This window comes from Exophiala bonariae (genome assembly GCF_035927105.1).
Source record: "Exophiala bonariae strain CCFEE 5792 chromosome Unknown scaffold_43, whole genome shotgun sequence".
NCBI classification, from domain to species: domain Eukaryota; kingdom Fungi; phylum Ascomycota; class Eurotiomycetes; order Chaetothyriales; family Herpotrichiellaceae; genus Exophiala; species Exophiala bonariae.
In genome coordinates this window covers 84,016-98,275 of record NW_027042518.1, presented here as the reverse complement: position 1 = coordinate 98,275, position 14,260 = coordinate 84,016, and the positions used below count along the sequence as shown (strand labels likewise).

The following is a 14,260-nucleotide window of genomic DNA, read 5'->3' as shown; positions in this document are numbered from 1 at the left end:
GTGAGAATTGGATAGTGTATGGGTCCGAGGCCGCAGGACGGCGCTTAGTGAGAAATGTCACTCGGGTCTCCTCCACAATTCTGACTTTGAAGGGGCGGAAATGGTCACCTGGATGGTTGAAATAAGAGCTTGCGTGCTTGAAGCTGATTTCCAGGAGAGGAGTCGGTAAGGGTATGGTTCTTCTGAGAAAGCTAGTTATCGTGGTTTACGCGAGTCATTACAATGAACTTAGAAGTTGGAACGCCCATGGAGAGGAACGAGCTTGGGGATTGCGCTTTCCTCATAGTTCCTAGGATTCGTGAAAGACAACTCCGCAAGCACGATATTCATTCAACCCACCTTCAATAGACCCATTAAGTATTCGAGTGTGTTATTCCGGCCTACTGGTACTGTGGTGATAGTGGCTGCGAAAGGACACGGTCCCGGGTATGGTGAACAGAACTTGTGGCCACCTGCAGACTGAGTCTCGTCCGTTATCTCCCGCATGTACTCCGTATTGGTACTTGGGAAGGGGCGGCTTTGTGACACTCGTACGAAGCACTTTCGACTGTTTGACTACGCCATACTTGTGCTAGTCATGAGTTCGTTCGTGGTCGGGTGGGCCTTCCTGAAGAATAGGGGTCCCAGCGAAGCGCTGATCGGGACGGACCTTCCTTTCCTTACTTCCCCGGTGGGCTCTTTCTTGACCACCTCCCCAGCCCCGTAGACATTCTGCCTTCGCTATCACACTGCCTTCGTCTCAGGATGTCGAGGATTTTCGCGCAGTGTCCACCGCACGGGGAGGATTCCACATTCGTGAAGCAACCCCGTGCTCAAGTCATTAGAGACGACGTCTCTGTGGCTCTGCTCTCGGGGTTGAAGTTAGCCTTGCACCTCGTATGGGAAAGATGAGGACCTCGCATTGCGCAAGGTTTACGAGACAGTTCGTATCAGTGGGTGGCTGGCGAGCTTGCTGACGAATGCCAATGCTACCATGAGGAATACGGTACTGAACACCTAACTTGAGTCGATCTCGTGATGTATCCGTGACCTTACCAGCAGTTTTGCTTGGACTATCTGTGAATGGTATTACTCATATGCAGGAGCAAGGGCGTAGAGCGAGATTTCAAGCACGGAAGCTGCAATGGAGTGTTTTGTCATATGTCATTTTGTGTCATTAACTGGGGTTTGTGCATATCGTGGAACTATGGAGAGACATCTGGATATTCGGCGTTACCTGATCCTGGTGTGGTGCGCAACACTATCTCCGACCCGAGAAGGGTTATCATCGTCGTTGCCATGAATTTAGGAACTACTTCCAGCCAGGCTGACCTCATGCGAGTCAACATGCTAAACCGTGACTTGGTCAGCGAGCCCATCGAGCTCTCGTGCAAAGTTCCTGTGCATGCCGATGTGGTAGAAAAACTGGCTAGTGAAGTCCGTAGCTTCTTTCGTAAGCTTCACAGCATCTTTGACTTTTGAGCCAGTATCAGGCTTCTGTGTAGTCAAAACACCATACCACTCAACGACATCAGTGCTTCCCTCAGTGGCCAATTTCACGCCCTCAGCTTCTTTCAAGGCTAGGTTAACCAGCTTGACACCCTCGCCAGTTGCACCGATTGGTTTTAGATGTGCGAAGGCTTCCCGCACATAAAACCTCGCAAGGCCAATGCCACTAAGGGTTTTGACAGATTCTTCACCGCCAGGCACGAAGATGGCATCGAACATGGTTGAACGCTGTCCATTTAAGAAGTGATCAGGTTTTGTGGACGACGTGCCATTGGAAGCCTTCACCTCCTGACGCTTGGTGGAGATGGTGAAAGGCAAGGCTGACTGCGCAAGAATTGCGGCTTTCATGGCATCATAGCTTGCAGCATCGTATCCATCAGCAATGAGGATTGCGATCCGACGCGACTTAATAGTCGGCACTTCGGGCAGATAGTCGAGTTGGCTCAAACCTGGAGCTTTGTGCCCCTTATTCGGACGGGCTTGCTTGGTGGGTGTTGGCGCACCCACCTTCTCTGCCACAGCTGCAGCAAGCTCGTAGTCGATTTCTGCTAATCGCGATGCCAGTCGTTCGTAGACGATTGGCTCATCGCAATGATCCAGTTCGAATGCGAAAGCGCTGGTAATGTGGTGCTTTTCAATTGGACTCATGGAGTTGTAGAACAATTGAGCTTGGGAGTGGTAGTCTGTCCACTTCTCCGTGAGCTTGCGTGCTTTCATGCCAGATTCTTCGGCGGGATAATGGTCTAGTGCGCCATTTCCACGGCCCGCTGGTGGGTTGGCATCGAATCGATTTGGCCAGTAGTTGACTTTGCCTTTCGTGATAGTGTGGCGACCCTGTCCATCACGATTGAAATTCATGACAGGACAAACGGGTCTGTTGATTGGAAGCTCTTGCCAATTGACCCCCAGTCGGCTTAGTTGAGTGTCCTACGGTGATACTCGTTAGCTTGGAATGCTCTGCAAAGTTTAAGGCTCCAAAGAAAGACATACTAGATAAGAGAAGTTTCGACCCTGGAGTAACGGGTCATTGGTAAAGTCAATTCCGGGCACAATATGGCTGGTGCAGAAAGCAACTTGTTCGGTCTCGGTGAAATACTCATCCACAACGCGGTTGAGCTCCATCTCGCCAATGTAGCGGATAGGTACTTGGTCCTCTGGCCATACCTTTGTGGCATCAAGGATATCAAAGTCGAACTTATGCTCGTCTTTCTCTGCAATCAACTGGAGCCCGAACTTCCATTTCGCGTAAGCTCCGTTTTCGATCGCCTCATTGAGGTCCTTTCTGTGGAAGTCGGGATCCTGTCCTGCGAGCTTCAGAGCTTCATCCCAGACAAGTGAATGAACACCGAGCTCAGGAGTCCAGATGAACTTGCAGAAAGTCCTTTCGCCCTTCTCGTTGATCAGAGCATATGTGTTGACACCAAAGCCTTGCATCATGCGGTACGATCTTGGGATACCACGGTCTGACATTGCCCAGAAATACATGTGAGTGGCTTCCTTGTGAAGATAGACAAAGTCCCAGAAATTATTGTGGGCACTCTGTGCTTGAGGAACCTCATTATGAGGCTCTGGCTTCACAGCATGGACAAGGTCGGGAAACTTGATCGACTCTTGAATGAAAAAGACGGGAATATCATTGCCGACGATATCCCAATTACCTTCGTCGGTGTAGAACTTGACAGCGAATCCTCTCACATCTCGGACAGTGTCTGCACTTCCCCTGCTCCCTTGAACAGTAGAAAAGCGGACGAAGACGGGTGTGGTTCGCGAAGTATCGGTAAGCACACCTGCTGAGGTGACGTCTGCTGCACTCTCGTAGAGCTTGAAATGACCATGGGCAGCAGCACCTCGCGCGTGTACAACACGTTCTGGGATACGCTCGTGATCAAAACGATGGATCTTAGTCACCTGTTAGCAGAAATTCGACATATAAGAACGCCGCAAATGAATAGCATACACGCTCTCGACCAATATGGTCTTCAAGGAGATGGGGTCCTATCTTTTGGTTCTTGTCGTCGACCGTTTTGAGCCAGTGGTCGAGATCCGGAACTTTGGCGCCATAATCGGTGGTGGTGTTCAGTTTGTTGTTTTGTTCCTTGATATTCTTCTGAAGATCTGCGATCTTCTTATTCTCACTCATGTTGGCGACGGAATCAGCTACAGAATCTCCAACTTTTCGAACACTCTCTGCAATAGATGAGGCCATGATAGAGAAAAAACAAACAGTTGGAGAAGATGAGAGAAGGAAATGCAAATCCAGCTTTTCAAGACAAGTGGAGGTTGACGGTCCGAAGGAGTATCCCATGGAAAATCTTTACTTCTTCCACGGGTTCTCACCCTCACTACCAGTAGAATTCTCCGCATTGCGCATCATTGCGGATGGAGGAGAAACAATTATGTCATTGTTGCATTACAACGAGAGGAACACGACATCTCGGTCGCTGTTGATATGTGTGATAACCAGTTGCGGATGTAGACTCCGAGAGCTTCTCAATTCCGATTGGACGATTCAAGTCCCGAAACACTATGACATCAAAATGAAAACGGCTTTTGTGGACCACGCATCATTCAGACAGTGTTCCTCATCTTCCGTAGACTTACTTTGTCAAAGTTGAGCTGAGGGGCGAGGGGGGTCGCTTTGGGCTGTTTCTGCTCCACAAGTTGTGCAGGAAACAACGCTCGGATACCATTGGGTATAACTGAGCCTTGTCCAGCCTTGCTTAGCCGTTCGCATTATCTTGTCCACTTGGCTAGGTGTGCCTGATAGAGTTCGATCAGCATATTGAAAGGCGTTTGCGGGTTTCGTATCCGAACAGTGTAGAGCTCTTTTAGAAACCATGTTCCTAGTTATTGAGTTGCTTATGGTCTGAATCAGCATCTTATTGGATAGTACGATCCCGTGATCAGAGTCAGATATGGTGACGACATGACTTTATTGGACCGGATTCCAATGATACATAGGCCTCTAGGACGACAAAATGTTCCAGTCTTCACATATCGTCTCAAATCCCACTGAAGTCGCTGTCTGCGCAAGATTTCAAAGATGGGAATCTCATATAGCACAGCGAAATGGATTGCTCCAACGAGCTTTGTGATCGATTTTGCTTGTCAGCAGTATGGCATGCTTTCAACGCCAAATATGAAGGATATCCATGATCAGAAACTGTCCTTCTTCAGTCCTCAGCCGTACTTCATCGCTGGGTTTTTCTTTCCTCAACAATTGTTCCAAATTGGTTGGTTATATCGTCTGTGGAAACTGGATCCAAAAAAACCAGCCGAACGGGCGGAATTGGATCAGATGGTGGATTACGTGCCATATTATACCCTCGGGAATCTTTGCATAGCAGGTAAGATTCCATGACATTGAATATTGGGGACAATTAGTAACTCTTGTTAGCCTGGATGGTGGCATGGAACTCAGGGAGACTTGATATTTCCCATGGCTTCGTAACCGTCAATACTTTGAGCCAACTGTGGTACCTGACCATGCGTTTGCGACCTATGAACACAGGATCTACATCTTCAATCCTAACACACATAGTCTCCAAGACCTTTGCAGGAATTGGCGTACTAGACCTGTTGCACAACGGCTCGGCGGCTTTCTTCAAAAATCAGCCAGCAACATTACCTATCAAAGTGCTTACAGGTGTGGGTTTTGGGCTTGCTAGCGCTGTGAGCGACTGGATATTTGGAGGATGTATGGTGTATGATCTAGTTGCTCTAGCGGCAGGTCAATCTGGAGACTGGAGAACTTTATTGAGCGTATTCGCAGTTGGCAGTGCGGGCATTGTCGCTGCGAGGAACATGGCGAAGTGAGTATGGCTAAATGTGCATTTATGGATCACAACATCCGCGACTGACATCAGCGCTCTTTCCAAGGCCTCCTTACTCAAATCAGTACACGATTGTTGCCGATGATGAGGTCGTGTGAGATCATGTTCGCTAGGCCGGCAGGATATTGTAATAATATTCTGGTTTGTGGGATGTCTCGATAGTTGGTCGCGAGTGTCATTGGGCACCAAGGCCAGTTCGCTCGCCTTGAATCTCCATGGACTGAGAATATAGTGATCCACTTCAGGCAAATAGACGAATTTATCATGTAATGGCACCCTCCACAAAAGAGCGGAATTCTCCTCGTCTTAGCTAGCACCAGCGCTGATCTGCTGAGAGTGTTTGCTGGTCTCAGGTGCTATTGAACATATCCAAAATCGATTTCAGTGTTTAGACGGGTCCTGTGCAACATATATACATGCGCCGCACGAGGGCGTGGGTATTCATATTATGTTGAGGCCAGCTCGAGGAAGATAGACGTTCGTTTAATTACGGAGAAGAAACCACGGCCAACTCCCTCCCCACGCCAAGGGAATGAGATGGATGGCCAATAACCGCAAACAACTTTCTTATCAGTGACACTTAATTTCTGCTGTTTAGCGATTAAATCCGAGGCACCCTCCACATCTGCCCCTCCACGACGTCGTGGAGGTGTAGCACCTGCATGTCCGTGCATGACAATTCCACCAATTCTAACAAGGCGCTGATTCAGGGTGACCAATTCCATGCTCAAAGTTCATTGTCATCTGCAAACAATCACCATCTCATCCTCGGCTCGTCCCTTTGGCCGCTCCTAAATGGATCCCTCACTGGCCTAAGCCTCGAGAATCCGGGCATGCGAAGGGGGGGGTGTGACTACCTTATCGGGTGACTCAGATCACACTCGAGATAAACTGCGGATGGACGCCTGTGCGCCTTCCTTTCCCTGTCCTTTAGCCATCCATACTAATGTTCATTGCTACACTCCTTCTACGCGTAGATCTGTTTCTTCTTTCTTAGCCTATTCTTTGTGAGCATTTGTGTATATCGTCTACTGTTCCAATTGAAGAGACTCCCGAAATCATCAGACAAATCCTTTCCACGATCACCCGCCCACCCACCTCGAGATTCCTCAAATAACACGGTAACGAAGGCTCCGTTGGCGGCCGAAGAACCTCAGACAGCTCCGATCTCAGCTTGAAAGAGCTCGGAAGTTATCTTCTCCAAGACAAACCGAGGCGTGTATTGTGTTGGACATGATAAAAACAATATAATATCCATAGCTGGAACATAAGTCTACGTGGTGCTGCTAGCCTGGCGAACCATGGATCCAACATCCCTAAGCTTTGCTGGCGGATTACCAGCACATTGTGCTCCCACCTCGTCCATTCTGACCGATGTGTCGTCCTATTTCGGAACCTGTATTCCTACTCCTCTTGCTGCCCTTTCGACCCTACTTGGGACACTGTCAATAGTGTCATGGCTGTTTGCCCAGATGCCACAGATCTTTAAGAATTATCAAATCAAATCCACAGCAGGCTTGTCGATTTTCTTCTTAGCCGAGTGGCTGTTAGGAGATTTGACCAATCTTCTGGGTGCCTTGTTCCTCAAGCAAGCAACGTGGCAGATCATCATTGCTAGCTACTACGTATTTGTCGACGTCTGTCTCGTGGTTCAGTATTTTTGGTATACTCATTTTGCCAAATGGATCTATGCCGAGAGCCTTCACTCGAGTGGCAGCAGCGAGATTGACGACACGGACAGCGCCATGATTAACGGTCTGTCCCCGATCAATACAACATTTGGTGAGGATTCGCCGTTCTTCGAGCCTGCGGATGATGGGGCTCAGAAATCCGACAACCCACGGAATATGGACATACCCAATTTCTCTCAAGTCAACTATGGTGAAAAGAAAGGGACACCAATCCGAACCATGTCGGACAAGTTCGGTTCGAGTTGGATGACATCTGCATCGCCACGAACATTGATTTACACGGCAACGTTATCATCACTAGCATCTAATGTGGTTGCCGCACCTCTTCCACCATTGGCTGAGGGCCATGGGCCTGGAGTTCACTTTTTTCGTGTTGACACCCCTTTACATGTCGCTGGGACAATATTGGCCTGGAGCTCAACATTCCTGTATCTTGGGTCCCGCCTTCCTCAGTTATACAAGAATTGGAGGCGTCAATCCACTGCTGGATTATCACCCCTCTTATTCGCAGCAGCATTCTGCGGGAATTTGTTTTACTCTACTTCTTTGATCACAAATCCGAACGCATGGGCGAATTACAAGTCATACGGACATCATGGTTGGGTAGATGGAGAGGGTTCACAACGTTGGGAATGGGTTGGAAGGGCAGCGCCTTTCTTCCTTGGTTCTGCCGGCTGTTTGAGCATGGATGCATTGATGGGTGTACAATTTGTCATTTACGGAGAGAAAGAGGCCCGGATCATCAAAGTAAGGGACAGCGATGGCTATAGTCATTGGGAACGAGTGAACGGGTGGATGAGGGGATGGATTCCAAGCATGGCTGGAAAGGATAAGGTGGTTGATTTGGCACAAAGCCAACGTTTACTGAGCGAAAGTACACATCTGACGCGGCGTCAGAGCAACCTGGACTATGGGACAGTGACGATGTGATGAAAGAGCAGACTGAATAAAGAATAACGAATTATCACTTGCCCATGTTCACAAGCAGATGCTATACTCATCTTCATGGTGGTCAATAGAAGTCCGAATTAATTCTACCCCACCATCAACATTGACGTCAGCAGCCTCATTGTAGTATTTTAAAGGTTGCTTAGGGACCTCGGAAGCACTTGGAATATGTACTGTAGGAAGGAAAGTTGGATGCTCTTCTCCGCAACCATTTTCATCAAATCATATTGCTTGCTGACAATTAATCAATCCTCCATCGATTGAGATTCTTTTCTTGAATCTATTTCGAGCCACCTTCATGATCGCATCTCATCTTGTTCGGCCGATTCTGTCGACTACAACCATTCTTGCAGCATTAGTTAGACCAGTCAACACGCCGCAGATCCAAGCTATTAGAGCAAACACCGCTGCTGCGACCCAGCCGCTCGTAAGAAAGATGCATATTCAGAGTATCCCCATGTGTTAGTGAGCTATCATCAAAGTATTGTAAGAGAATAGACGCTGATAGCTGTGGTCCACGAAGGGGTTGGCTCATCCAACAACTATGCATACCTAGTCCACGACGACGAGACCAAAGATGCCGTCATCATCGACCCTGCGAACCCTCCCGAAGTCATCCCTGTGCTCAACGATAAACAAAGCTCCCTCAACCTGACCGCTATCATGAACACGCACCATCACTGGGACCACGCCGGCGGGAATACAAAAATCCTCGCCGCCCTCCCCAAACCCGTCCCCGTCATTGCGGGCAAGGACAGCGAGGGCGTCACAAAAACACCCTCCCATGGCAGTAAATTTAACATCGGCAAGAACATCCAAGTCACTGCGCTACACACCCCTTGCCACACGCAGGACAGTATCTGCTGGTTCTTCGAGGATCAATCGAGCGACGAGCGCGTCGTCTTTACCGGCGACACGCTATTCCACGGAGGGTGCGGGAAATTCTTCGAAGGCAACGGGGAAGAGATGGAGAAGGCGTTAAACCAAGTTCTCGCGGCACTGCCGGACGACACCAAGGTGTTCCCCGGGCATGAATATACCAAGTCGAATGTCAAGTTTTTGAAGAAGGTCGCGGGAGATAATAAAGCGGTCCAGGCGTTGGAGAAGTTCGCCGACGAAAATCAAGAGACTCAGGGTAAGTTCACGATCAAGCAGGAGAAGGAACACAATGTTTTCATGCAGACCAAGTCGGAGGAGATGAAGAAGGTCACGGGCGAGACGGAGCCCAGTAAGGTGATGGCTAAGTTACGAGAGTTGAAAAATGCTGGCTAGATGCGTTGATTCTGCTGCAAGTTTATAAATGAGCCTTTCCAGGCCTCAAAAAGTCCTGATGACATTGTACAAATGAACACACGACTTGACACGTTTTCCAATACTGAAGTATCAAACTTCTCACATCTGCCATAAACAGATGTCGAGCCGCGTATTGACCGGGTAGTGTGATACCACCACGCTCCAATGGGATGCTTTGTCGGCTCTCTGACATACCCGCTCCTCCACATGGTTGAAGTTATGTCACCGATAGGGGTTGAGGATAACAACTTCAATGGCTCACGAGCCAAGTGTGGCTATGGGCACACATCACAGAGAAGACTTGGTCCCGGTCTTTGATTGTATCAGAAGCTTAGCGTCTAATACTTCTCCAAGCCTTACGAAAGGCAGAGCAATTGCTGATTTTCGTCGACTGATGCAAAACTTCTCGAGTTGGCACACACAGGTCTAAACCCCTTGGTGTTAACAAGCCTCGCCTATCGAATCGTAACTTCCCGCAGCTCATATCGATCAAGTGGCGATACATATGTATACTTGTCCTGGGGTGTCGATACAGCGAAGTGTTTAAGGCCATATGACTCCCGGTGACATCTACTGGGCGCCTGAAGAGCACCTAGGTACTATGTTACGTTCAATCCGAACATGGGCAACATTCGGATATGTGGTCGGACTTAAAACCTGGTTAATCAGTAAGCCGGAATTATGGTATCACTTAATCAAGATCTATTTGCGAACCGCTGGTACTGCTTGCAAATAAGGTTGGTATTTGAGAAGGTACACGACATTCACTCAACTCGATTGACAAGAGAGCATCAGACAAGTGTCCAAGCACTGGTGTTCTAGCAATGCCTTTCATTCAAGACTCATTGGGCCAGGAAGTCGTTCCTATTTGGATCGATGGAAAATCAAGGCCCCTGGATGCGTCTAGATACATCGAGGTATTCTCCTCGGCTCAAGACAGAGTGGTCCATTTCGCTCAGGGAGCAACAGAAGCCGACGCACTAGAAGCTGCGGATGTGGCGTGGAGATCATTTCAGCAATGGAAGAAAACCAAGCCAGAGTATCGGCGAGACATGCTTCTCAGGGTGGCGGACTTATACGAGTCGCGAGCTGACGAGATCGTCCGCTGGCAGGTTGTGGAGACCTCATGCACGGAAGCCTTTGCCCACTTCAACATCAAGCTCGCTGTCGGACTGATTCGAGAATTCGCCGGTGCACTGACCACTGCTCTAGTCGGCGACATCCCGCCGGTCCAAGAGGGCTATGGCTTTGTGTTCAAGCAGCCGGTCGGGCCGATTCTTCTGATCCCTCCCTGGAATGCCAGCATTATTCTGTCTTCCCGGGGTGTTGCAGCCGCGTTAGGCGCTGGGTGCACGGTGGTCATGAAAGCGTCGGAGCTCTGTCCACGCACACATTCGATGATCGTGGAAATCTGGCAGCAGGCTGGTTTGCCGAGTGGTTGTCTCAGTCAAATCCAGGCCAGCCGCAAGGATGGAGCGCTCATCACTGAGACCCCGATTGCGCATCCCGCGATCCGCAAGGTCGAATTTATTGGGAGTGCCGCCGTTGGGAAAGCCATCGGCCAGGTCGCCAGCAAGCATCTCAAGCCCATATTGATGGAGTTGGGGGGTAAGTCCCCTGCCATCGTGCTCAGGGACGCAAATCTTGCCAAGGCCGCTGAACATTGTGCATTCGGAGCTTTTGTTCATCAGGGTCAGATTTGTTTTTCGACGGAGAGAATCATAGTGGAGAGACCAGTCGCCGAGGAGTTCATCTCCTTGCTGAAAAAGCAAAACGGCATGACTAGCCACGCAGTGTCCAAAGCCATCTCAAAGCATGCTCACCAAGTGATCGAAGAGGCACGTGCCAACGGCGCAGAATTCTTGCTTGGCGATAACTCATACCTCAGCGATGCATCGCTGACACCGACAATCATCTCTGGAATCAAGAAGACAGACAGGGTTCGAGACGAAGAAACCTTTGGCCCGTCTGCAACACTGTATATCGTGGAGAATGCCGAAGAGGCGGTCGTGCTAGCGAATGATACCGAATATGGATTGAATGCTACAATTCACACCAAAGACATGCTCAAGGCTCTGAAGATGGCCGGTGAGCTGGACTACGGACAGGTGCATGTCAACGTGCCCACCACGTACGACGACTTCACGCTGCCCATTAAAGGCGTCAAGGGAAGTGGTTGGGGCAGCAATAATTCTCGCTATGGCCTTCAAGAATATCTGTTTGACAAGACTGTCACACTGCATAGTGATATTGGGGAAGAAACATCCTTTGCGAAGTAGGAATGTGAGGGTTTGACATGATAGTCTTTTTCCATACAATGGAATTATAATTCTCTCTGTAGTGATGGTCACTTTATGATTTTCATATCCTGATTTGTGCCTTCGTTGCTGGAATAGACTGAAAACTTGGGGATGTCACCATATGCTTCGAATATCATAAGTGACTCTAGAATTCAGCCCGTCTACTCATGATCAGAGGGATAGATTTTGAAGGAGGATCGTTCTCCTATGTGAAAGTTGCCCCATTCAGCTCGTATCATGGGAAGAGACTTTTCGAATTCAAAAGGACGCAACAGCTATAGTTTAGGGACAAGCCATGATCATATCAGAGCTGAGAATCTCAATTCTGGCTGATTTGTGGCATTCTTACCCAGCCACGTGATGGGAGGTTGAAAGTTGAATTCATAGCTCGGTTTCAAGGATGACCGCCTTCTCGTTCGCGATAGACCGCTCAAACCAGAGGTCCCCATTTGGTATCAGATGATCGTCATAAACAAACCGCCCCAAAACCCTTTTAGCTGTAGTCCAGGCATGTGCATTCAGCAGCATAGCTTGGTCTGATAACCTACCGGTGAACCAAAATACGGGTGGTTCTCCTGATATCTCCGGGCGATCGGAGTTGTTCTGCGCACAGCGTTGCTCGCTTTGCGCACCAACAAAGAAAATCCACAGATACATCTCGCCATAATGCGATGACTCTTCTGGTGTCATGGCCTCCGAGGCCTTTTCCAGGGTCTCCTGAAGTTTGGGGATAATCACATGCGAAGCATCCCGGAGATCTGTGCCATCCATGTCTGCTTCATGAATGCTCTTTCGGAGCATCTGTAGAAGAGCGAGAGCAATACAGGCTTCGGTAAGTCGCTGGCCTTCTGTCACTGACTCGGAAGTGTCTTCCATAAGGTCATGATACAGGTTCAGAAGAACAGCCATATCGTTAAATGTTTCGGTCGCGATCCAGGAGTAAACTGCCAGGCCTCGGGCCTTTTCTGCCGCATCTGTAACTGGTAATGGGGTCTGCGCGAATGACAAAAATGCTCGTAGTCGTTCAAAAATTTCGCAGAGAGTGCTATTTTTGACGGTCTGCCGGATTTCTGAATTGTTGATGTCATTAATGTTGACCAGCGAGGATGCTGATGTCCAAAATCCGTTCAATATGCCCTTAAACCTAGTGCTGAGAGTGATGACTGGTCTTGTCAAGGTCATAGCAGCCAGGTGGGTGTAGCCGAACATCAACGCAATCATCAGATGCAAAATCTGTGTGTTGTCCGTAACCTTCTCGATGAGGTTCATCAAGATGGGTCCATGAACGGAGGCAGACTTCATGTCTCGTCTCTTACAATCTGCCTGGAACAGCAGCATTATATGTTTAATAGCCACTGAGAGATCGACTTGATGTTCTTCGCTGTCCATGGACAACTCTCTCCGGAGTAATTCAAGACTCCTTGTCCTTAACTTGAGCTCCATTGTGGATATATCGTGCTCTGGCAATGCATATCCTAGATAGGTTAGGAAAGCCATATAGCCGCTGAGCCAAGCCGACGCCTCGCCTTCATTGCTGTACCTGAACTGATCGATGTCTATCGATATACATGGTCCTGCTATCGAAAATTGTGCCCGCTCATGCGAAATGGTTTTTGAAACTCCGAAGGACAATCGCCTGACATACGATGGAATCCAGAGATTCGGGACAAGTACGTCCCTGGCGATAGTTACAACATGATTGATCTCGGGCGTGATGCTGACTGGAAATGATTGGAACGGGTCCGATGAGCCACATAAGCTAGGACATAACTGGTTTGTCCGTAGCAGGGTTTCGTAGAGCGCAGAAGTAGATAACTTGGCCGAATTTGATGGTGCTGTTTGAGCCACCCGCTCCTGATTTTGTTTTTGTTTACGCCTCTGATGGATTAGTCTTGCAGTTTGGGCTCTGACTTCGGCTCTGACAAGCTCGTTCTGCCTGATAGAGCGTTTTTGGGTCAACACTGGGAGGAACAGAATGCCTGATGGGTTATTGCTCATGATAGTAGGTATTTCTCAAAAAATGCGTCGCAGAGCAAAGAGATGTTTCAACGTCTCAAGACTTATTACGCCCTCAGCAGAATTCGCGCCGACTCCCCACTCTTTAGGAGAATCGAGACAAGAAGGGTATCGGTGGCTGTGCCCGAAGTTAACAAGCCCCTTGCCATTGATAGTGCTACCGGCTGCACGCCTAATCTTCTCCGCTTTGCGATAGTTCACCATCCGCACTTTACAGACAGCGTGAAGACGCATTTTGGTAGCAATCTGTGATGTCACTTGGGGCGACAGTGTGTATGAATAGACCCCTTGCTTGAAATCATTTGCAGTTTCTCACGGAGTGACAAGAGAAGACGCTTGCCTGTAAGTCCGTAAGGGGAGAGGAGGGGGTACTTAATTGCGTGGGTAGATAGTCCAACGCACGTATGGGCACAAGCGACCATGTGAACGGCAGAGGGTAGGCTGACTGTGACTATTATTGAGACGCGTTATTGAACAGTCATCCTGGGCATTGCTGGCGGCGACCTTTTCGGTTTCTCTATTGACCCGGGACCACGGGTTCGTGAGTCGTGACTTGAGATTGAAATCAAAAACTGTCGACTTCCAATCCTCCAACAGGCCGTTACGACTAGGTGCCAAGCAAGACGCCCAACATGTCTAACGGCCCCAGAATGTAAAATTAAGGGTTCTGGTTGGGTTCGGATGCCCCGTG

General features: G+C 49.0%; 5 protein-coding genes across 5 annotated transcripts; 4 read left to right on the top strand and 1 right to left on the bottom strand.

Moving 5' to 3' along the window:
• Positions 1-1,329: 1,329 nt before the first annotated feature.
• On the bottom strand, positions 1,330-3,628 carry LTR84_010452 (uncharacterized protein; the record flags this gene model as incomplete). The annotated part of the gene is made up of 3 exons (XM_064853989.1): positions 1,330-2,415; positions 2,479-3,387; positions 3,446-3,628. 3 exons carry the CDS (start codon positions 3,626-3,628, stop codon positions 1,330-1,332), a joined length of 2,178 nt encoding a protein of 725 aa, XP_064700447.1.
• A 903-nt stretch (positions 3,629-4,531) lies between these two features.
• Positions 4,532-5,419, top strand: LTR84_010451 (uncharacterized protein; the record flags this gene model as incomplete). The annotated part of the gene is made up of 4 exons (XM_064853988.1): positions 4,532-4,835; positions 4,886-4,978; positions 5,030-5,300; positions 5,368-5,419. 4 exons carry the CDS (start codon positions 4,532-4,534, stop codon positions 5,417-5,419), a joined length of 720 nt encoding a protein of 239 aa, XP_064700446.1.
• Positions 5,420-6,622: 1,203 nt separating this feature from the next.
• On the top strand, positions 6,623-7,942 carry LTR84_010450 (uncharacterized protein; the record flags this gene model as incomplete). Its single annotated transcript, XM_064853987.1, has 1 exon — positions 6,623-7,942. The coding sequence occupies one exon, from the start codon at positions 6,623-6,625 to the stop codon at positions 7,940-7,942; it is 1,320 nt and encodes a 439-aa protein (XP_064700445.1).
• Positions 7,943-8,396: 454 nt separating this feature from the next.
• On the top strand, positions 8,397-9,232 carry LTR84_010449 (uncharacterized protein; the record flags this gene model as incomplete). Its single annotated transcript, XM_064853986.1, has 2 exons — positions 8,397-8,421; positions 8,469-9,232. The coding sequence occupies 2 exons, from the start codon at positions 8,397-8,399 to the stop codon at positions 9,230-9,232; spliced, it is 789 nt and encodes a 262-aa protein (XP_064700444.1).
• Positions 9,233-10,077: 845 nt separating this feature from the next.
• Positions 10,078-11,532, top strand: LTR84_010448 (uncharacterized protein; the record flags this gene model as incomplete). Its single annotated transcript, XM_064853985.1, has 1 exon — positions 10,078-11,532. The coding sequence occupies one exon, from the start codon at positions 10,078-10,080 to the stop codon at positions 11,530-11,532; it is 1,455 nt and encodes a 484-aa protein (XP_064700443.1).
• Positions 11,533-14,260: the final 2,728 nt, after the last annotated feature.